Source organism: Carica papaya, chromosome 5 (genome assembly GCF_054855325.1).
Source record: "Carica papaya isolate Zhongbai chromosome 5, ASM5485532v1, whole genome shotgun sequence".
Classification (NCBI taxonomy): Eukaryota; Viridiplantae; Streptophyta; class Magnoliopsida; order Brassicales; family Caricaceae; genus Carica; species Carica papaya.
The window spans coordinates 7093574-7117418 of NC_142313.1; the positions used below are offsets into that span (position 1 = coordinate 7093574).

Sequence of the window (23845 nt, forward strand, 5' to 3'; positions counted from 1 at the left end):
GGAACTGTCGGATTGTCAGGCATGCAGATTGCCCGCGTGGTGCCGATATCAGCGTGTTTTGCCACGCGACGTGCTTTGAATGGTCGTGGCTACTGACTGGATTGTTCTACGTGACTGAATTTCTCTTTTTTTTTTTGCGATTTTACCTGTTGTTTTCAAGTTTTTTTTTTAAAACACATCTTTTATTCAAATTTAACATATTTTTTTAAAATTGTTTTCAATTTCATGTCTATTTTATTTTTTTATAATTAAAATAAAATAAATTATTTATATAATTATTATAAATAAAAAGGATAATCGCTAGCCAATTTTTGAATTCGGGTATTGCATATGTTATTATATAAATCAATATAGTAATATTTATTATTATATTTTATAAAATTATGAAGCGGAAGATGTAGATACATGATAATTTATATGATGTTTTTTTTTTTGAAAAAAATGTTATTTTAAAAATAAATTTAATTGCAATTTTCTTCTGGGAGTTACAATGGTAATAAGGGAAAAAAGAAAAAGTGGGTCAGTATGATTATTTTTTAAAAGAAAAAGAAAAAGAAAAAGAAAAAGAAAAAGAAAAGAAAGGAAAAAGAAAAACAGTGTGGGGGCATGTGAAGGGAGTGATAATGGAGAAAGACAAGGAGAATCAAAGAGGAGTGGTAGGGCAGACGACAAATATCGTCGGTGGCACGAACCCCGCCCAACCAACACGCCGGCGTGGCTCCGTCCTTTCCATACCCAAGTTGCTCGTGCCCCCTCCCGACCTCCGACCCTCCCCCTTTTCTTTTCTTTTCTTTTTAAATAAATTAATAAGTCCTCAAACCATGGTTCATATTTCTCTATGTTTATATCGTGTGTTGTATATTTGGTAGTTTCTACACATGTTCATTATTTTTATTTTTTGATCCTTGAAAAACAATCAACTAAATTCTTAAAATTATTGAACTCAGTAAATTATCTTTTTAATTTGTATGAGTTTTGCAACACGTAGAAACTAAGTTATTATTATTTTATCATAATCCGTGTATATTTGGTTAAAAGAGTGAGAATAAAATAATTATTAAATAATATTATAATGGGTAAATTTTATTTTGTTTTCAAAATTTGTTATTTTGTACATAAATTATCTTTTTTTTAAAAAAAAAAAAAAATTATACAATAAATATTTTATTTTTACAAACTATTATACATTTTGTTCTCTCATTGTTTACTCAATTTAAACACTTTTTTTCACTTAAAAATACGTGCACATATTTTTTTGAAATAAACCCATACAATAATAATGCACGTAACATACATTATTAATATCCAAAATACACCCCACATCTTGAATTATAATTAGATAAAATTATTTTATCTTTTTAATATATATGATTAGTATTTAAAAAACCCTTGAGGGGTGGAAAGGGAAAAGAAAAATAAGAGAAAAGATGTAGCGGGGCAGTGCCTGACGATGCCAAGACACGGCATGGCCCAAATGCCGCTCCCGGTTACTGTCACCAAACCCAATCCCCAAGACTTGTTGGGTTTTGTTTTTGCCCTCTTTTTATTTATTAATTTTGTGTTGTTGATTTTTAGAGTAGTCATGATGGTTTGCCATCAAACCCATCCCCCCACTAATTTACATTTCCCCATGGGACCTCATGCTTCTTCTATCTTACTTTCAAATCAATCTCCTCTTCTCCATTCTTCCATTTTTATTTTATTCAATTCCATTATCTAAAATGTTATTTATGCTCTCTCTATTATCATACATTCAATTAAATTTTATTTTATTTTTTTATCTATTATAACCTATGTGTTAAAATGAATTAATAAATTCTACCACTCACTAATTTATAAATAAATTATATTTTATTGTAGTATATTACAAAATAAAATTTTTATATAAAATTATAAGTTTTAATTAAATAATTTAGTTCACAACTTATTAAAATATAAATAAATAAAGTCATATTAGTTAAAATCAAACTAATTTAATAATTTATTATTAGCATATTCTGAATAGAGATAGTGAATAATTTTTTAAATGTTTGTCTTTTAAGTTTATAAAAAAAAAATTTAATTTTTTTTTAAATAATTAAATATTACACAAAACAAATGATTATTTATGTTTATATGAAATAATTTCGTTATATTTAATTTTATGTACTGTTGAAAAATGATGTTATTATGAATTTGAGGTGACAGTGACTCCAAAAGTTTTTCTAACGTGATTAAGTTTTGATATCTTTCTTTTTTTTTTTTTTGGAAGAAAAGATAAAGAAAAAGAGAAGGTGATTATGCTTTAAAAAGAAAATAAATTTTCTTAAAAAAAATAAATAAAAAGAAACTGAGAGTCTTATAATTCATTCTATTCATTTTTGAATTGTAAATTTTTCCCACACAAACGAATAAATAATTTGATAAAAAAAAATAAAAATAAAAATAAAAGGAACCCATTAATTTCAAAACTAATATAACTATATATACATTACTTACAAAATTTAATTTTCAAATGATTTAAAATATTTATAGTGTAAATTTAACGTGAAAAAAATAGAAAATATAAATGATTATAGCATATGATATGGTTGAAATTAATTCACATAAGGGACCCAATCCATAACCAAAATGTTTGATGTGTGTCTCCTCTCTTGGCTCTTTGTGCATGCATACCCACAAGACTCAGATCCCTACTGTTATCTTATCACTATTTTAATTTCCCTTTTTGACTCTTCATTTGGTTTTTTCTTCTTCTAATCTATCATTCCCTTTTGTTGCCTTTCACCCACTCTTTACTCATTGTCTTAGTCCTTTCCCTTCATTTATTTATTACATGATTGAGTACCTTCGTAAAACGACGTCGCTTTTGGATATAAAGTCATCAAACCAACTATTCTTTTTAACCATTTCATAAAAAGGTGGGTAGTTTTGCCACTTCATTTGTAAAATATAGATCAAATATAATTTCAACTTGGATATTATTTTCCTGTATTTAGTTTAAAAAAATAAGAAGCGAGCACAATGAGCCGTGACCCGGACCCTAATTGGATGGGCCGAGTCTAGTTAGGCTGCCCTTTTAAATGGGTTTTGGTATTGGCCTATTTCCCTGGTGAACGGGGTCCAATCTAAACCATTTTTTAAATATGGGCCTCTAATTGGTTACTAAGCGTGGCTATTTATGATAAAACGCAGCGTTTTATGGCCCAATTGTGTTGATTTCTTATTGGATCCAGTGGGGTTACAGCTCTGAGCCGAATCAACGAGAGGGCCCGCTAAATGGTCCAAAGGTTCCGCTTCCCGCTGGGACCCAGCCTGAAAGTTGGTCATCTTCTTCGCTTTGATGGTGCGACGTCGCCTCGTACTTAAATTTCTGCATTAATTTTGGAAGAATTTTTTTTTTTTTTTTCATATATTTATTAAAAAAAAAATTAGAAAAACGAGCATGATTTTGATGACCGGAAAGACCCTGCTGATGCTTACTTCTTTAATGGATCCCCTGTGAGATCTAACGTGAAATTGCGGTTGTATGGTTTTATCACTCTTTTCTTCAATGAAATGTTCCTCAGATCTCTTCCCCTAAACCCTAATTTGATCTCTCTCTGATCTACTTCTCCCATCTTCTTCGTCATTTTGAATCCTCTGTGCGAGGAGCTGTAAAATTAAAATATCAGTGAAGATGTACATGGCATATGGATGGCCTCAGGTGATTCCACTGGAACAAGGGCTTTGCCCGTCTTCTCAACGGATCGTATATCTCAAGCTCATCAATCGCACCTTGCTCGTTGTCTGTCCTACTCACCTCGAGCTCTGGAGCTCTTGTCAGGTATATATCGATGACTTTCGCGCATTTCCGTGCTTTTATATGTGTGTGTCTGAGGTTTTGATTTGTAGTTACGGTTTTCACTAAGTTAATTCGTGCATTTGACTGACTGTTGTTTGGTTTGGGCATTTGGTTTTGGACGGAACGGGGGACGGGGGTTGTCATAATGCAGCATAGAGTGAGGTTAGGGAAGTACAAAAGAGATTCGGAGTCAGTTGAAAGGGAGGGTGAGAATTTGCAAGCAGTGTGGAGCCTGGATGGAAAGTTGATCGCGGTTCTTGTAAGTTTTCCTTTCCGTTCCTTAACGAGATTGTTGATATCTTAATTTGTTCTACTGTCGTAATTACTGCTATGCAGGTTTCCTCGTATACTTCGTGCATGTTATTTCTCCTTGTTTTGACGTTATACAAAGCTGTATAATTATACCTACGCGTTTCTGATTTGGATTAATGTTGGCTTGGCATATTTAGTATTACTAGCAAAATGTCTCACTTTATGAAAATCCAGAAATGGAATTCGCTTATGTGGTATTCCTTTTTTCCCTAATGCAAGTGCTACTACCATTTGCATTTAGAAGTACACCAGCATGGAAGCAAGTTCGTTTGACGAATTGAGTTTGCCATTGAGAAAAAACAAGACTGCTTGAGTTTGCCATCTCAGAAGTGCAATGGCTGTATGTTGCTATAGCCTATAGGTGTATACTTGTGTATTTGGGAATGAAATTTAGATTTATTGGAAGAGTGGGCTGATGGCTTATGGCATCTATCATAATCAAAGAGAAGAAAGAAAAGAAAGAAAAAAAGAAGAGAAAGAAGCTGATTATTGTTATCAGGACAACATTTGTTGTTTCATATGTATATTTTATTTGCTCTCATTTGTTTTATAGCCATTAAGTTTTTGAACGAGAAACATGAGTTACGGCTTCAAGTGTGTTTTATCGTGAGAAGAGGCACAATAGGTTGATGCGAACCAGGCTTTTTATTTCACACAAAATTTTAATTTTCTCTGGCGACATTTAGTTTATGGAGTATGCATACACTTGATTCCTTATTGCTTACGTATTTGTGGTTTTGATTTTTTTACAGACATCATCTTTCTTTCTTCATATTTTTAAAGTCCAGTTCACTGAAAAACGAATACAAATAGGAGGGAAACAACCTTCAGGATTGTTTCTTGCAACTATAACCCTTCTTCTAGATGAGCAGGTCCCTTTTGCAAAGAAGAACTTGTCTTTGTAAGTGTCATTCCATTCCATTTGCTTGTTTCCTTTTTTTCTGCTGCTTATAAAATTCTGAAAGTTCTTTGTATCAAGCAAGTCAATATGAAATATAATTTCCCTGACTGAAATCAGCAGTATTGATTCTCCTATATTATCTTATTGATGTGAACTTATATGGAGGATGCAAATATCGGTTCAAACTTCTAGAAGCTTAAAAGGTACCTGTATTTAAGGCTGATATAGAAAGCATGATAAACCGTGTAAAAAAATGAGGACATTTGGAAAATAATACGACTTGCTAATTGTGCAGTGTTTGAAATGATGTCTCATGAGTGTGTTCTTTTTCCAAGTTACTGAAAACTAGATTTGACTTTTAGTGTGAAGTTAATTTTGTTACAGCTGCATATACTCCCACTAGATGTTGTATCGTTTTAATTATATCCCCTGTTTCATTAATCATCATTCTTTTGGTGTGCTTAAGATTTTTTGGCTATTTGTGTTGATATCATGCTTCTTATCCTTCTTAGTTCTCATCTCTTCTCTGCAGGAGTAATATTGTTTGTGATAGCAAACATATACTACTGGGACTTTCTGATGGATGTTTATATAGCATCTCCTGGAAGGGAGAGGTAATACTGTTGTTTTGCTAATATACCTATTTTCCCTGTCTTTTTCTATTCACTATACTCTTATGCTAATCTTGTACTATTATTTCAGCATATAGATTATTTTTTAAAAAATATTTCATTATATAGATTAATTATTCTTTTGGTCATTAATATTGTTTTTATGTTTTTTTCTTCAGTTCTGTGGATCTTTTGAACTTGACTGTAATCCACATGATAAGAATGAAGTTACATTGTTATCACATTCCATGGGTAATGGTCTTGCTTCTGGGGATGCTCAAGGAGTTTTGCCTTCCGATTGCAAAATCTCTAGAAGATCTGCTATCATCCAACTGGAGTTTTGCTTTCCTATGAGGTTGCTATTTGTTTTATATTCAGATGGACAACTGGTATCATGCTCTGTGAGCAAGAAAGGCTTAAAGCAAGCTGAAAATATCATATTTGAGAAGAGGATGGGTGCGGGTGATGCTGTCTGTACTTCTGTAGCTTCAGAGCAACAAATCCTGGCTGTTGGTACCAGAAGAGGGGTTGTTGAGTTATATGACCTGGCAGAATCTTCGTCCCTCATACGTTCTGTTTCTCTATATGACTGGGGGTAAGAAGGCTTGCAAATCAATACCTTAGAGTTTTAGTTCTTATTAAATTTCTCAGAGAATTCTAAGCAATGTATGCATCTCAATTAATTTTTATTTTCAAAATAATATTCAGTTGTATGTGGATTTTGGCACTTCTAGATAATGGCTTTGTCTTCTCTCTCGATACCCTTATGGTCCAAGGATGGAATGAATGGAAATAGAGGATCATGAGCGGACATGTGCTCAAGTGAGAATTGAAACTTTTAGGCATTAATTTTGGGTCGTCCAATTAAATTTCGCTTCTTAAGCTGCAGTAAAGTTTTGAATTCTTTACTCTTGCTATACAGTCAATAATAACATGTTCCATCATTGTCATTTGTTGCTCAGATAATATTACTTCGTAAATTTCTTTACCAGTTTGTCTTCAGATGGTGTTGTTTCTGGGACTCAAACCCAGATTAGATCTAAGGTTTACACTTTTAGATAGTTTTTAAAATCTTGCCTTAATGAGCAATGTGATTGATGGTGACCATTTATCTGCATTTAAGCTACTTACTAGCTGAATCTGTATGTAGTTTAAGTGTCTACAATCAAAGCTTATGTCAGTTTTTCCCCTTTTTCTTATGGGAACAGAAGTTCATAACATATGAGGGTTTCTTCCAGAATAGATTTTCATGTCTCAGTCTGGGTTATTTGGCAGATATTCGATGGATGACACTGGTCCTGTTAGTTGTATTGCATGGACACCTGATGATTCTGCTTTTGCTGTTGGGTGGAAGTTTAGAGGACTTACAGTTTGGTCTGTTTCTGGCTGCCGATTGATGTCCACAATTCGTCAAATTGGTTTGAGTTCTGTATCTTCTCCAAGGGTTAAGCCAAATCAGGATTGTAAATATGAACCAATGATTAGTGGCACTTCAATGATGCAGTGGGATGAATACGGATATAGGCTTTATGCTATTGAGGAAGAATCATCAGAGAGAGTTCTTGCCTTTTCTTTCGGCAAATGTTGCCTTAACAGAGGAGTTTCAGGGACAACTTATGTTCGTCAAGTGATTTACGGTGAAGATAGGTTGCTTATTGTGCAGTCAGAAGATACTGATGAGCTTAAAATTCTACATTTAAGCCTTCCAGTTACGTATTCAAATGAAAATATTGACCAGTTGTTGTCTTCATTTGCTTTTACACTACTATTCTCTGATAGAGGTTTTCTGGTCTGGTCTAGGTTTCTTATATTTCCCAAAATTGGCCAGTTCAGCATGTAGCTGCTAGCAAGGATGGAATGTATTTAGCAGTTGCTGGTCTACATGGATTAATTTTATATGATATACGATTGAAAAAGTGGCGTGTGTTTGGAGATATCACTCAAGAGCAGAAGATTCAGTGCAAAGGTTTGTTGTGGTTAGGGAAGATTGTTGTCGTCTGCAACTATATTGATTCGTCTAACACGTGAGACACAAACTTTACTTCATGTCTTAGCTACTTCTTTTAAGTTTGGAATTGATAAAGGTTTTGGATGATTTCATTGCCACCAACATGATCATTGCTATTGTTTTGTTCTTAGATATGGTTATTTATGATGTTCAATGGTCCATTGTAGGTATGAATTGCTCTTTTATCCTAGATATCACCTTGATCAGAGCTCTTTACTTTGTCGGAAGCAATTGCTTGCCAAACCAATGGTGATGGATGTATACCAAGATTACATACTTGCGACCTATCGCCCTTTTGATGTTCATATATTCCATGTGAAATTGTCTAGTGAATTAACACCTTCTAGTACACCAAACCTACAGGTAAAGCAATGCTTTTAAGCTATTTTCTCTTAAGGAACTTTTTGAGGAGTGAGAAATTCTGTAAATAAGAATGTTATCCCTGATAGTTGTGCACTCTGGAAGTTTCAGTATGCACTTCAAATAAGAGTGCTTTGCTTAAACTTATTCTTCATAAAATTTAAGTGATAAAATGACAAACAGCTTTCTACAGTACGAGAACTCTCAATCATGACTGCAAAGAGTCATCCAGCAGCAATGAGATTTATTCCTGATCAGCTCCCAAGAGAATGCATCACAAGCAATGAGAACTCTCCTTCAGATTTTTCAGTCAGAGAGCCTGCAAGGTATCTGTTGGGGGCTCAATAATGTGACTTTCTTCTTTCAAAAAATAATGATAGAAGTCTATGTGAAAAAAGCATCTGAATGATTCTCTACTTTGCTAGATGTCTGATTTTGAGAGCAAACGGGGATCTGTCACTTCTTGACTTGGATGATGGGCGAGAGCGAGAGCTTACTGACTCTGTTGAATTATTCTGGGTAACCTGTGGTCAGTCAGAGGAGAAAACAAATCTTATTGAGGAAGTTTCCTGGTTAGATTATGGCCACCGAGGAATGCAGGTAAACAACTGTTAAGATTGATAGAATACTTTCTTATACTCTGCCAGACCGTAACAGTTTAATTTATTTTAGCCAGTAGTTCTTGTCTGATATAGATTCTGGTTGGAAGCTTACTTTTACAGGTTTGGTATCCATCTCTTGGTGTTGATCCCTTTAAGCAGGAGGATTTCTTGCAGGTAATATCTTTCTATTTTGATGTTTAGTTAATAGTTAGACCAGGAAAGGTGAATGTTTGCATAACTTGTTTGGTCAGTTATATGCTTCTTCTCATCTTCTTTGATAATGTAATTTTGTTTGGTCGATTGGTGAATTAGTAAATAAATCATCTAGAAGAAGGGTAATTGCATTTGGGTTTATCCATGTTTCTCTGCTTTTGATTGATACTGCAAGAATTGAGTTTCGTAAATGGTTCTGGTTATCCTTTACAATCTGATATAGATTCCATTCTAACTGTATGCATGTATCTTTGTTTTATTAATTCAGTATGTTGATATTCTTTCAATGGTTTGGTAATTTTGATATCCTTTCATGCATCATTTGTTTACTATAACAAAACATTTTATATTTCAGTTGGACCCAGAGTTGGAATTTGATCGTGAGGTGTATCCTCTGGGACTTCTTCCAAATGCCGGTGTTGTTGTCGGTGTTTCCCAGAGAATGTCTTTTTCAGCTTGCACAGAGTTTCCATGTTTTGAGCCTACACCTCAAGCTCAAACTATACTGCATTGCTTACTTCGCCATCTTCTTCAGGTATTAACTTTTGGCTCCTTGCTCTTGAGTATGGATGTTAAATTCATTCGTCCTCTTATATATGTGCATGTATATGGAGCATGTGTGTTAAAATCCGGATCTGTGTCTTGGGAACTTTAAATAAGGAACATGGTTGGTGCTGCCTTGTTCTTATGTTTTTTTTAGATAACACTTCACTTTTTGGGCCAGCAGTACTTCTCCACCTCCAAGAAGTTGGAGATTGGAGGTTCAATTTTTGCCTACTGCAAGATATATATGTATATCTATATATATATATTACATTGTACTTAAAAAATAATTTCTTTTTTATACTTGATTGAATGTATTATTCACAATGTACCAAGGAGGTATCATTTGTTAGAAAATTTTCATATACAATTAGGTACAGGGTAAATGATCTACTATGACTACAAACTCTCCCGCGACCTTTTAGCCATAGGCATGAGCCAATAGTCTTTAACCCTATGGAAATCCCTAACCCTATGGAAAAGGGTCAGTTCCTCTTCAAATTCCCTCTTCAATATTAGGCTTCTTTTCCAACTTATGGATGAATTTCTTGGGATCTTGAAGACCAGTTTTTATGGTGAAATATATTCTCTTTGCCTTTTCATTTTGAAGCTTTTGCTTTATCAGCATGATAAATAATTTGGCCCCTCTGTTTGAATTTAAATAAGTTGTCTGTTATACTTGGGCAGCAAGCTCTTGGTGCTTTCTCTTGTTATCTTTCTATTCCTAGAAACAAAAGCAAAGTTTGTTGACATTATTGGTCACCCAGAATGGAATCTTGTAAAATTCATTGCTTGATTAGGTTGAGCATGTTTCAAGGAGTGCCTGGTCCAGTAAATGGCCCCTTTATTCTTCTGGTCTAAAAATCTGGTGCTATTTGCTATTTCTCAAAAAAAAAAAATCTGTGCCATTTGCATCTTAATGCTGATGAAGGTAAAACATCTCAGTGAACATCTCACAGGAGGTATTATAGTTCGCTGAATAATGATTAAAAGAAATATACAGCCAAAAACTACCATATGCTCCTTAAAAAAGGCCTTCCAAATGAGTTGTGCAAAATATATTGCTCTACTTTGAGATTTTATCGTCATTTTAAAATGATGGCTCTGCGTATTCTCAGATAAAATAAAATAAAAGAATGCCCTGCTTATTTTAGAACTGAAATCCAAATGTTATTGAGGGTTTCCTACATATGATGTTTTTTTGAGATAAACTTATGATGTTTTTGTATATTAACTTTAAGATGTTCTTTTAAATTATTTTGTGATTATGTGTTTTCCAGAGGGACAAAAGTGAGGAGGCGTTGCGGTTGGCACAACTTTCGGCAGAGAAGCCTCATTTTTCCCATTGTCTGGAGTGGCTTCTTTTTACTGTTTTTGATGCAGAAATTTCAAGGTATATCTAATAAAGGATTCAGTGTTATATTAATGTGTTGGATTTAATATTATTGGAGATTACTCTATGCTTTGATACATAAGCAAAGGCTTGTTATGACACTGTTGTGGCACTTGTTAATAGTTGATGAGCTTTGTTCTATTGTTTATTCTTGGAAATGCATTTTGTATACTTCTATATAGCATGTAATTTGATGGCATTTAATAAAGGTAGTGTTCGTTGTGCATGTCTCAGTTGGACTTTGGTTTATCTTTTATATGTGCTATCTTGCCTCTATTTTTCGCTCTTTTTTTTGGGTTGATTTAGTCATTTGTGTTTTCAGCTCTAATCTCTATTAGTTTCCTCCTTGCAGGCAACACGCAAACAAGAACCAGAATTTGGTCGGTGCACATGCTGCTAAGTTCTCTCTTTTGGAGAAGACATGTGATTTGATCAGAAATTTTCCAGAGTATCATGATGTGGTGGTCAGTGTTGCCAGAAAAACTGATGGTCGGCATTGGGCACATTTGTTCTCTGCGGCTGGAAGATCAACAGAGTATTTTCTTTCTTTTTTCGAATTTGTTTTTCTATTTTCATGAAGAGCCACGGCAATGCATATGTTAGCTTATGCAACACATGCCTAGTTATCTAATCCTGGATAAATATTTTTGACAAACGGGGCTTTAGCAAGGTGTTATATTATATATTCTATGATATTGCTAGATGCTATGTATGTGATTATCCATCGTTTGTTTCCATTTGAAGGTTGTTTGAGGATTGCTTTCAACGAAGGTGGTATCGAACTGCAGCTTGCTATATTCTTGTAAGAGTTGGGATCTACCTTCTAAATCATAGTCATTGATTGGCTCTAGGGATTGTTCTGCTTCTTCTGATCTTGTTTTCCCTATATAATTATTGGAAGAATGTTTGTCACTTGAATAACTCACCTATTCAGCTGTACTTGTCTTGGTTGTGCTGTTTTCCACTATTATGGGTGATAAGTGATCTAAATATATTTTTTTTCTATAGTGAGAAGCCATGCTGCAGAATATATTTATATTTTAGAAATTAGGAACCTTCTGTCCTGGTTAAAAATTTGATTGATTTCCTTTAGGTAATTGCTAAACTTGAAGGTCCTGCTGTCAGTCAGTATTGTGCATTACGCTTATTGCAGGTAATCGTTGCACTTTATGTTGCAATTTTTTTTTGATTTCTTTCATTTTCTGTTTGCTTATTTTTGTTTTTATGATGCATTATGATGATTTTTAACTCCATGCAGGCAACACTTGATGAGTCTCTCTATGAACTTGCTGGAGAACTGGTACTGAGATACATGTATTTAAAAAAAAACAAAAAAGATGATATCTGAATTTCATATGGGATTGTGATAAGTCCTTTTATCGCTTTGTTTGTAGGTGAGATTCCTCCTAAGATCAGGAAGAGAATATGATCAAGCATCCGCAGATTCAGATAGATTGTCTCCCAGATTTTTGGGTTATTTTCTTTTTCGTTCTGGTTACAGGAGGCCATCCTTGGATAAAAGGTTTTGCTACATTTCCTTCAATTATCTTGCATGACTTGGACCCTGCGACTTTGCTTATGTATGTTATTCTCATTGAGGATTTATTCTTCTGATCAGTACCTCGTTCAAGGAGCAAAATGCCCATGTATCTTCTGTTAAGAATATATTAGAAAGTCATGCTAGCTATTTAATGTCCGGGAAAGAACTTTCGAAGCTCGTTGCATTTGTAAAGGGTACTCAGTTTGATTTAGTGGTAAGAAGAGCTTGAAAATCTTATGGGAGATGCACACTTTTTCACTAGAGAAATTCTAAGTTATTTCTAAATTATTTATTGCAGGAATATCTTCAACGAGAAAGATATGGTTCTGCTCGCTTGGAGAATTTTGCTTCAGGGCTTGAATTGATTGGAAAGAAGGTACTACTGATTCTTTAGTTTTCTAAATCTGTTTGTATTATTTCAAAGCACTGACCACTTAGTTCGTCTTCTTTTTATGCGTTTATGCAACCCCCAAGGTAGTGCAGTTAATTTCTTTTCTTGAAGATTTGCTTTTAAATTTTTACAATTCTATAATATCAACGTCGTTGGTGCTAATGGTTATAGATTTTATCAGGACTAAGATGAAGTATCCGGAAGCTTATTGCCATTTATGACAAAAATAGACAACTACTGACAGAATAGTTAGTCATATATGTTCATTATAACCTGCACCTAATTTTGTTGTTATATGATTGAAAGATAATTTATGGTTTAAAGTCAGTACATGATATCACCAGAATTAATAGGAAATCTGGGGTCCTAATTATTTATTAGCCTCAAACTTCGTTTACTGACTGAACTCCCTGTTTATGCTACCAGCTTCAGATGAGTACACTGCAGAGTCGATTGGATGCAGAATTCCTCTTAGCTCACATGTGTTCTGTCAAGTTTAAAGAATGGATAGTTGTTCTAGCTACTCTCTTAAGACGATCTGAGGTAGAGTTCATGTCATTTAACGTAAATTCTGGTATTTATGTCTTGTGTGTTCTGTGTTGGCATCAGTGCAATTGCTTTATGTATTTTTACCTTCTGTCCCTTTCCCACCTCCAGGCAATTAGTCAAAATGTTAAGAAATTCAACTTAAGTGACAGAATGGACAATCCAAACCTTCATTTTGGATTAAGAATTATTTTGAAGTTTTTTGATGAACTTTAATAGAAATGGCTTAAAACAACTTTTCGGGAATTTACTTTGCATCCTCTTGAAACACTAAAGCCAGCTTTCATGAAATTCTGGTCCTACTAAAATGATTTTAGCATCTTTCATTAATATACTGATTTCAGAGTAAAACATGAGAATTTTTTTTTGAGATAAAAAGAATGTGTATATAGTACACGGTACCAAGGTGGTGCCATCCATGCACAAAATATTTACATTTCAGTTAGAACGTCTATAATCTTCCCAAAATCATCTCATCCATGAATGTCATGACCAAGTATAAGAGCCTCAAAAACATTATATTCCACCTGTCCCTAATACTGGCCATATTGCTCACACGCCCTCAAATGCTCTATTGTTTCTCTCTTTCCAAATTACCCAAAAAATAATGAGAGGAATAAGTTTAACAATTTTTAAATTTTTACAAATCCACCCCAAGTCCACAATTTATCCCTAAAGCCATTCGCAATCACCTAGTTAATACCCAAAAGAATGGGAATTAGGCAAGTCAGTGAACATCTGACGCTAGACAATGGGGAATGCCAAAGTAGTTTGAAACTTAGGATGTTTAGAATAATTGTAGGCAGTCTGGACACATGGATTTTTTATTATTAATTTTATAGTAATACTAGAGCAATATATTCAATACTCCTTCCCTTATCCGTTGGCCTTATTGTGTTCCTAGTTCCTAATATCAACCAACTGTTACTGGGTTTTATGCAGGTCCTTTTTGATCTTTTTCAGCATGACATGCGATTATGGAAGGCATATAGTGCAACTTTACAGGTACACTTTCTTGAAGATTCTGCTGCATAACATGTACTTTTGGCTGCATATTGTGTATGTATGTCAACCTCACCTTTATCTTCATTATGTTGCCAGTCTCACCCAATGTTTGCTGAATACAATGATTTGCTTGAAGCCTTGGATGAGAGACTTTCTTCTGTTACCATCTTGGAATAGGAAAAAAGTAGATTTTGATCTTTGACCCTTTAATATGAAGACTGGTTGGGCTGATTGAAGTAATCATTCTAAAGGGCGATGTCTCCAATACCAAGTGACAGATTGTGATTTTGGTGGGCAGCCTTTTGGTCGCTTGAGATTGGGACAGCCAAACACTGTTGTGTGGAGAGGAGTGATCCTTGTATCTCTCTGGTGTTTTTGTCGATAAATGGTGAACAAACCAAGTTCCATGAGCTGTCCAATGGAAAGTCGCCAAGAATCATCTGGGAAAGTTATATCCATTTCAGAGAGGCCCTCTTGGCACCCACAACCCTTTTTGTCTTCTGCATCCAATTCTTTTTTTTTTTTTTTCTATATATTTCCGATTTTGTATAATCTTTTGTTTTTAGATGAAAATAAAAAAGAAGTTTGTCTAGATCGAGTTTGCAGAATATAGAGTCCCGCTTTTAACTGCATCATGAGCTTTTGCTGATGCTTTTGGATTTGCACCAACTGGATCCTGTTCTGTCTCAATATATATGTCGGAATTGAGATTAGCCACTTTGTCTTGGACCAGACTGTTCATACTTGTTTTGCAATTCAAATTTCAAAAGCTTCACTTTGTATCATCCGTTAGGAATGTGAAACCAGGGTGTAGTTCCTTGCAGATGTCAGTTAAGGTTGAATGTATGGGTTACAGTGCCAAGATTATGAGAAACTGAAGTGAGAACTTGTTGCGATTTTGAGGAATGGCAGCAAGCGCCTAGAAGAGTAGTGCAGAAGGTATGTCATGACTTCATATACGGTTAATTTTTGAATATTATTGTATTATCTGAGGACGTGAATGATGGTAATTAAAATATAATATTTGGAATTATTATTGCATTAAGAATATTATTTGGAAACTACCATATTGGTGACTTCCTGATATTTCTGTTGATTCAAGTTTCCCATTCTGAACCTGTAGGGAAGTGGAATGAGTACGAACTTTTTACTGTAAATTGCCCTCCAATTTCCAATTACTGTTCATGTAATGTTTTTTAAATATTTTATTATTATTAACTCCTTGTTTGTGATACATCAAGAATTGAAATAATTAATATGTGTATATATATATATATATATTTATATGTACTTTGAGATCCGAAATATGTGGGCTAATTAAGTTTTGCTAGGACCATGTATATATATATATAATGTGAATCCGAAGTATGCGGACTGATTAATTATTGTGTGCGCATACGTAAATATGTCCCTGCAAAACTCACCATTAGCATTACTTATCATCGTCCTAATTAAGCCCGCTTTGATCGTCTCCTTTTTCTGGTTTCTTCACCGCCATTAATGAACTCCCTCTCTCTCTCTCTCTCTCTCTCTCTCTCTCTCTCGCTGTTTGAAACTGAGATCAGTGAGAGATATACTTCCTATCTAAACAATGTAGATACATAAAATTAGTGTATTGGGAGGCAGAACGTATAAGGGGAATATGATAAATGAGAATCTTGTATGCAGGGAAGAAGTTGACTTTGATAAATAAGAGGTCCGTAATGAGCTGATCTCTTTCCTTCCGGTTGCAAGACGCCAAGGATAGTGCAACTGTCCATTTTATCTAATGATTCATCACCTTTTTCTTACGTATATTATATATGTGGGTACACATAATATATATATATATATTATGTGTAGGTACACTTTTATTTCAGAAAATTATTTTTGAAGACATGAGGAAAAATTAAGACTTAATTACCAATCAAAAAATTGATTTCCTTAATGACACTTGTCATGATTGTAGGTCTTATAAGTTAATTAATTTATTTACATATAACAATATATTAATTTGGAGAAAATGAAAATGATTAGATTAGCCAAAATTGTAATGAAGGTGTTGGTTAAATAAGTAGGGATGAATATAAATAGACAAAAATTGTAATTCAAGCTTCCATTCTGAACTACCTGTAGGAAACGGAAAGAAGCAGACGGAATGGATACAAATCTCGAAGAAGAAACGATGAGAAAAGCAGAGACGAAAAAGAAAAGTGTCTCCAAGGTTACAGGATATTGTTTTATTTTTATGGACTTACAGATTTACTAGGAGTATGAGCAAAATTACAGACCATATGGAGCCACTTGAAGCAAGCCAAGCTTTTGTTCGCATGGGAAATAACCAAAAGATCACCAGCTGAAGCTGATGGACTCAAAATAAAGATTATCTGCCATCCCAGATGAGCAGATTGTTGCGACCTCGTGCCGCATCTTTTTTGGACCGCAAGCAAGAACTCCAACACTCGATCCTTCACAATCAAATAAGATTCCTGTACCACCAACAAAAAAGGTGATTATTATATCAAACACTATTATATTATCTACGCTTGCTATATAATAAACATGGTAATCAGAGAGCTTAGTTACTCTTTAGATCAGGTCTTTTCCCATAGTGCACACTGATGGCTTCAGCGAGAGATTGGTGAGGAAGGCTTTCTAATTCTCTGTCAGCATTATACCAGGATCCTGGTGAGGTAGTCGGAGTTGGCCCTTCTACGTTTCCTATCTGTTTCGCTTCCATTGCGTTTCGTTTCTTGTTCCATAACACCGCCGCACTAGCGGTTGCCGCTATGGACACGCACATGACCAGTACATACAAAAAAGCCTTCGCAGTATAAGGAAAAACAGTGTTTGTGTTGTGATCAATAGGGTATATGTAATAGCGACCTATGATCCCTATCAAAATGAGGAAAATAACGAACGAAGATGATATGATTAGACCAAGCCAGAGCCAGCTGTTGGGTCCTAAAATTGCAGATATTGGTGCATCGGTTGGGTGTGGCTTGAACCATAAAGTTCGTAAAAGCTTGGAGTTGTCAGAGGTTGGTTGTTTCTCTCTAGTCACATAAGCCTGAACCTCAAGCTGTAAATTGGAAAGCTCATATGGGGTGCCGGTGCCTGGAAGGATGAGATCTAGCATGGTGAGATCTAACGAGTTCTTGAATGAGCAGATCAAGAGAAGTCTTGGTGTTTTCTTTCCCAGTGTTTGGCTTGTGAAGATTAGCTCCCGAATTATAGAGATGAATGGAGTAATGCCACTTCCCCCGCTTACCATCACAAGCATATCATGCCTACCAAAATAATCACTTTTTAACAATAATTCCTTCAAAAAGAAAACACAACACAGTAAATTTGCTATGTGGTAGAAAGTGCTCACATGAGGAAATGAGAAGAGGTAGGTCCATAAGGACCTTCAATAGAAACTTCAAGACGATCAATCGGAGAAGAAGATGAAAGCATCCGGTAAAGCTTCGTGGACCAGGTTCCTTCACTCTTAATAGCCACACTAAGTTTATCCGCCTCCAAATTACTATTCGATGTAACAGTAAACGGATGCCATTGCAGCTTGGAAATTGCAGGAACATTGAGGAAGACGACGCTGGTAGGGTTGTAACTCAAACCTGTCGTCAATAATAACAAACAATTCGAAAATCAATACACATGAATTCAAACAATGTAGTATTATAGGCACTGATTAAGAATAGTTACCAGGAGATTTGGAAAAATTAAGTTCTAGGGTTTGGCAAGGAAGAAGACGAGCAGAAATCAAACGAACTAGGCGTCGGGATTGCAGTAATCTGAGGAAACGGTCGACGATGAAGAGGTAAAAAGCAGGAAGCGAAATGAGAGAGTAACTGATGCCGACATGGAAGATGAAGAAGAGGAAAAAGAGGATGTAGAGATAGTGGGTGTAGAAGAAGAGCTCGAAGAATTTTCTTCTGATGCGAGGGAATGTGGTCGCCCATAGCAACAGTCCAGCCAGCAAAGATATCTCTCCGGCTAAATTTGATATATCGTGTTTTGCCCATTTTATCATCTGCGAATAATATATTTAATCGTTAAATTATATTAAAATAATCATCAATTAAATTAAAAATATTACAATTGTAAATTCAATTTATTTTTTAAAAATTAATTTATAGTAATAATTCATTTTTCTAAAATTAATTTTGCTGGGATGATGATTTTGTCATTAAAGAAAAAATATGATGAGTCAAACAGAACATTCTATTATAAAATAATATTATAATAGATACCTTTTATCAAGATCCCAATACCCAACACGTGTCCAAATTGGAGGGTTCATTTTCCACCAAGATTTCCAATGGGCCCCCACATATCAAATCCAAATCCATAACCTTTTTATTCTTCAGTATTATTTTATTTTTTAATTAACAAACAATTTAATTTAATTTGTTAAAAATGACAGTAATTAAGATTAATTACCTGGGAAATCTGATTAGTGAATGCCCAGTAAAGGATGTAACAAAGGCCATGAGCAGTAAAGAGAGTCATGAGAATATGTCCAAGCCATATGTGATATTTTATGCTTCCTTCCGACGTCAACCCGAACACTCCCAACACCGACGACCCACGCGCCACCGGAAAAAACAAAAACGCTAGACATATGTTTCCCACAACTCCGATCATTAATGCTGCTTTCTCTAACTTAATTTCCCATCTACAGCATACATTTCATTATTTAATTAGGTAACATATAAATATATAACCATTTGTATAGGTCGAAGTGGATGGATAATCTCACAGGTGTTCGCCGAGTTTTGCAGCGTTTTGTGCGGTGAGGGTGGCAAAGGTGTTTTTCAAATGATTTGATAAACACCAGATGAGGAGTGCCATGAACATGAAAAAGATGCTCAATTCTATCCCTGAAACTATCCCAAGAGGACCTTTCACTAGCATTGGCTTTTTCCATCCCCCCAAACACTGTCTTCTTTTCCCACTCTCCAATCTGTTCATTCATTATTATAAATACATTAGCATTTAATTCTTATTTATAGTATATCTGTATGTATATGGGTACCTTGCTAATGGGTTTGCATTGCCTTTCTTCCCCAAATGAAGGTAGAGAGAACCCAGAACGGCTATTGAGAGCATGGGGAACATGAAAATCAAAAGTGTTGTACCTGTAATATTTTATTATTATTAACTCCTCGTTTGTGAGACATCGATCATTGAATTAATTAACATGTATATGTGTGTATATGTACCTTGAGTTCCAAAGTATGTGGACTGATTAACCTTTGCTCGGATCTTTGGAAGCCAAATTTTCCTGTAAGTATTGGTGGGCGACATGATCCATATCATCAGAATCCCTGCAAAAATGACCATGAACAATGCCTTTATCATCGTCCTAATTACACTCACTTGATCATCTCCTTTTTCTGGTTTCTTTCCCTCCATTAATGAGCGTCTTCTTCTTCTCTCTCTCTCTCTTCTCTCTTTCTCTCTCCCTCTCCCTCTCCCTCTCTCCCTCTACCTCTCTCTTTCTCTCTCTGTCTGAAAGTAAGATCAGCGAAAGATATACTGTTTATCTATACAATGTAGATTTATAAAATTAGTGTATTGAGAGGCGGATAATACAAGGGAAATGAGATGAGAATCCCATCTATATAGGGAGAATTTATTAAGAAGAATATATATATATATAAATATATACTAATTACGTATGGAGTGCATAAGTTGAGAGATACATCCCCGCATATGTATATATTTATATACACACACAGAAGACAGCATGCAGCATCCCTGGTTGCAGATAGAATTCCAATACTGATTTTTTAATCTCTTCTTATAATCATTATTATTGTTTTTAATCTTGGAGTCTAATTATAAGCGATGAGATCATGATATCTCTGATACAAAGTTGACTTTGATAAATTAAAGGTCCCAATGAGCTGACCTCTTTCCTTCCAGTTGCAAGAAGCCAAGTTTCATGCAACTGTACATTTTGTTTCATGATTCATCACCTTTTATGCCCATTTACACAAACACACACACATATATATATATATATATATCTAACGAATGTATACGTCAAAATGTTTTATTTCAGAAATTTTTTTTTGAAGATGGGGTTTATTAACGCTTAATTCCTAAATAAAAAAAAAATTGAAATCCTGAAAGCTATCTATCCTTAATGACATTGATCAAGATTATGGAATAAATCGGAGATGAATCCAAAGATCTTAACACTCAATTAATTTACTTATTATATAATAATACAATAGATTTCAAAATTAATGACTTGTCAAAATTGTAATTAAGGTGGAGGAATATACACGAATGTGACGGGATGAGGATGAATGTAATGAGTACATTTAGGAAAGTAGTGGAGGTGCAACTGAATTCTGGCAGCATGTGGTAAATATGCGGCGGAGTATGAATGGCACGTGTCAACTTGTATCTTTACTCCGGTGACACGTGCGGCGTAGCGCCTTTCGTGTGCTGGACATGTCCATATTGCTGATGCAGCTGAAGGCTAATATTAATGAAGACCATTCAGATATGAGATGAATTTTTAAAAAACATATCAACGAAAATTATTATACACATATTTCGAATTAATCCTGTCCAATAAAGTCAATATTTTCTAATAATATGGGACTAACTCTGACTGTAATTCTTAACAAATACCTTGACGTAAATCACAATAGTTCAAATGTGATGTTACCAAATTATTATTATTATTATTATTGTGTTTCAGTCAATAATAATTTCTCATAGTTGTTGAAAAATCACCATATCAACAAAAATTATAGTAAGAAATAGTTCAAAAATGATATTAATAAATTAATTTCTTTCTCGGTCAATAATAATTTTTCATTACCAAAATTCAACACACTAGTTATTGAAAAATCACCAAATACCATGTACGAATCATTAAGCAAATGTCATGTTCGATGTACTAGCCTTTAAAAATTTATCATGCCTTAGAGACAATATATATTTAATGAGACCACAAATAATGCCAAAATTAGTATAACAGTCGTGCTTTAAATTTGATACCGTGACTTAAGATTGCATAATAATCGTAACTTATCAACAATTTAATATTTAAAAATGAAATTCACAGTGATTCCTCCTTTTCTTTTCTGCATATACACTACAAATAGTATAGTGCATTTAGGGTTAAAAGGTTATGACGAGCCCGATCCACTAAATGCCAAAAAAAAAAAAAAAGGGATTATTACTTTATTTACCATTGGAGAATTCTCATTATACTGTTTGATTGAATAAGGTGGTGACATCTTTGCCAAAATTAATTCATACGGGAAGTCCAATAATCTTATTAGATCAATCAAGTTGGGCCTTCCACGACAAAGTTTTTAAGGGATATTCCAATATTAATATATATATATATATATTATGGTATAATTTTTTATTATTGGTTGGGAGAATTTTATTGAATGTAATAAGGCTTCAACTCATAGTAGTTAGCTTGGATTTTGGATACATTTTCATTCTCATATCTTAAAAAAATCTCCATACATCCCTTAAAACCGAACCCACATTATTGAAAATATCTCGAAAGTAGAGATCGATGAATTTTATACTATTCCATAGTCCAATAATCAATAAAAAATTTACAGTTAAGTAGTAATAAAGAAAAGAATTCTCTGAGCATTCAGCTAAAATTCCTTTTTAACTTGAAACAGTGCGTGCAACTAGGAAGGCTCAAGCAGAGCTTAAGTTACCAATAGACAAAAGCATTTGACATCAACATAAAAAAAAAAAAAAGAAAAGGTAAATATACAATTCACATGTAGCATAATACAGTCTTCTATTCTATAACTGTTTTCATAGGAAAAACATAACTTCCAATTTTTAAGAGGACAACTCTTCCTAACAACATAAGGCTAGTTACAGATCCCCAAATTCAGACTCTTTACTCCACATATTAACAGCAATTCTTACATCCCAAGCAAAGTTATACATATATATTACACATATTAAGACTAATATGAGAACAAGTGGTAAATATTGATTACGGATTGAAAGGTAAATGAATCCATTGCAACTTGAGTAAAATCTTAAAAAGCATCATAATTTTCCAGCTTGATTCCAATGCTTCAGATCAACCTGACTTACATCCACAGGCAACTTCGACCATTCCACAGAGTGCTTCCCTGCAACCATTTTTCGATGTAATACCATGGAAATGCCCAGAAACAAACACACAACCGCAAGAAAAGGGATCAAAACACCGACATTCTCTCTGGGCCAACCCTTCAAGATCAATTCTGCAGAGAGATCTCCATCAAAACTACCCATTGAATTACTCATCTTCATGACCTCTACACCATTTAAGATACCATCAACTGTGTACTCCATACTCTTAGATGAAGCTCCAATGCTTACACTCAGGACACCAAGATTACCAACACCATCAACCACAAAATCAGCATAAAATGGAGCGGACAAGGCATTATTTGCAACATCTGTCATATCCAAATCTTTATATGCCAAATGCCCATTAACATAAACATTGAAATACAGAAAACCCAGTGATACACTGGCGATATCACAGAAATGTGTCCGAACAAGGTACCTATAACCATCAACCACAGGAAATTCTAAGGTAATATTCACATTAGGAATTGAAGCATTCTTGCTGGTTAAAACACGGGCAGTGTTATACACGTTATCTGGCGCAATTTCACGGCTTGCTCCTCCACTTTGGTACCTAATTCTGCCGCTAGAATACACCTCATCGGTTCCCTCGCCGGATTTCAAGAACTCAGAATCAGGAAACCAAGTCCTCCATAGAGAATCGTTAAATGGGGTGACTTTGGGTCCACCCACATTGACCCTAAAGACAGCTTCCAGTGCTTTCTTATTTAACCCATTGAGATTCTCAATTTTATCACCATTGACAAATTTAGCACTATCAGAGATCAAATCTTTAGGCGCAGATATCACTTCAATTGCATTGACAAACGCAAATTTCTTCCTGTTACTAGGCAAAAATGTAACAACAAGCTTTTCACTATCTACCCAGATCAGAAACTCCTTAACCCTAGGGCAAAAAGTTTCAGCGCAGCTAAAATTGCTTAAAACGACATATCCATTGACCAAAACGTGGAATAGCGCATCATCAAAATCGAGCTTCGATGAATTGAAACGATGAAAATGGAGACGTACCGCGTGGGTTCCTTGTTCGACGACATTGAAGACGTACTTTGACGGTCTCTTGAAAATCTTGGCTGTATGGTAGATTTTGGGCGTATCCAGGAGAGGGTTTTCCGCCATGAGTGAGATCGAGCGAGTCGAACAGAAGAGAGATGGTTTGGAGGTGGAGGCGTCGGCGACAAATCGACGATTGTCTATGATGGAGTCGACGGGGGAGCCGCAGTCGATGAGGTAATTGTCCGCGGGCGAAAAGGATCTAGAGAGGATATAGAAAGTTGAAAGATATGAAATGAAGAGACAGAAACTCTGCTTTGAAAGTAAAGTCGCCATGGGGAAAGGAACAAAATAATGGGGAAACTTGAAGGGAAGTCTCTTGAAGAAGAACGAGGAGAAGGGAGGCAGTGAGTTTTGTCGAAAGCGTAACCGAGTCCTAAGAAACTCGAACCCAGTCAACGCGCTCTGAGACTC

General features: G+C 34.8%; 3 protein-coding genes across 5 annotated transcripts; 1 reads left to right on the plus strand and 2 right to left on the minus strand.

Annotated features, from left to right (window-relative positions):
* The first annotated feature begins 3373 nt into the window (after nucleotides 1–3373).
* LOC110820904 (uncharacterized) lies at nucleotides 3374–15553 on the plus strand. Of its 3 annotated transcripts, XR_015818974.1 has the most exons (24): nucleotides 3374–3805; nucleotides 3975–4082; nucleotides 4888–5036; nucleotides 5569–5650; nucleotides 5827–6242; nucleotides 6923–7355; nucleotides 7448–7671; nucleotides 7823–8018; nucleotides 8199–8341; nucleotides 8441–8615; nucleotides 8738–8791; nucleotides 9186–9365; nucleotides 10654–10766; nucleotides 11119–11301; nucleotides 11511–11568; nucleotides 11860–11919; nucleotides 12025–12066; nucleotides 12161–12288; nucleotides 12385–12520; nucleotides 12605–12682; nucleotides 13124–13240; nucleotides 14186–14248; nucleotides 15073–15187; nucleotides 15372–15553. XR_015818974.1 is itself a non-coding variant. In XM_088219474.1 (23 exons), the coding sequence occupies exons 1-23, from the start codon at nucleotides 3659–3661 to the stop codon at nucleotides 15124–15126; spliced, it is 3339 nt and encodes a 1112-aa protein (XP_088075600.1). In that variant the 5' UTR covers nucleotides 3374–3658; the 3' UTR covers nucleotides 15127–15332. The 3 variants fall into 3 exon arrangements, 2 of the variants coding, with proteins under 2 accessions (XP_088075600.1, XP_021906225.1); XM_088219474.1 differs by lacking the exon at nucleotides 15372–15553 and having other exon boundaries at nucleotides 15073–15332; XM_022050533.2 differs by lacking the exon at nucleotides 15372–15553 and having other exon boundaries at nucleotides 3375–3805; nucleotides 14345–15332.
* Nucleotides 15554–16289: 736 nt separating this feature from the next.
* On the minus strand, nucleotides 16290–19883 carry LOC110820952 (ferric reduction oxidase 2-like). The gene is made up of 8 exons (XM_088219475.1): nucleotides 19456–19883; nucleotides 19269–19371; nucleotides 18993–19196; nucleotides 18674–18908; nucleotides 17936–18263; nucleotides 17604–17847; nucleotides 16814–17517; nucleotides 16290–16716 (listed from the first exon to the last, which is right to left on the minus strand). Exons 1-8 carry the CDS (start codon nucleotides 19646–19648, stop codon nucleotides 16577–16579), a joined length of 2151 nt encoding a protein of 716 aa, XP_088075601.1. The 5' UTR covers nucleotides 19649–19883; the 3' UTR covers nucleotides 16290–16576.
* A 2128-nt stretch (nucleotides 19884–22011) lies between these two features.
* Nucleotides 22012–23833, minus strand: LOC110820960 (receptor-like kinase). The gene has a single exon (XM_022050608.2). The coding sequence runs from the start codon at nucleotides 23705–23707 to the stop codon at nucleotides 22289–22291; it is 1419 nt and encodes a 472-aa protein (XP_021906300.1). The 5' UTR covers nucleotides 23708–23833; the 3' UTR covers nucleotides 22012–22288.
* Between the last annotated feature and the right edge of the window lie 12 nt (nucleotides 23834–23845).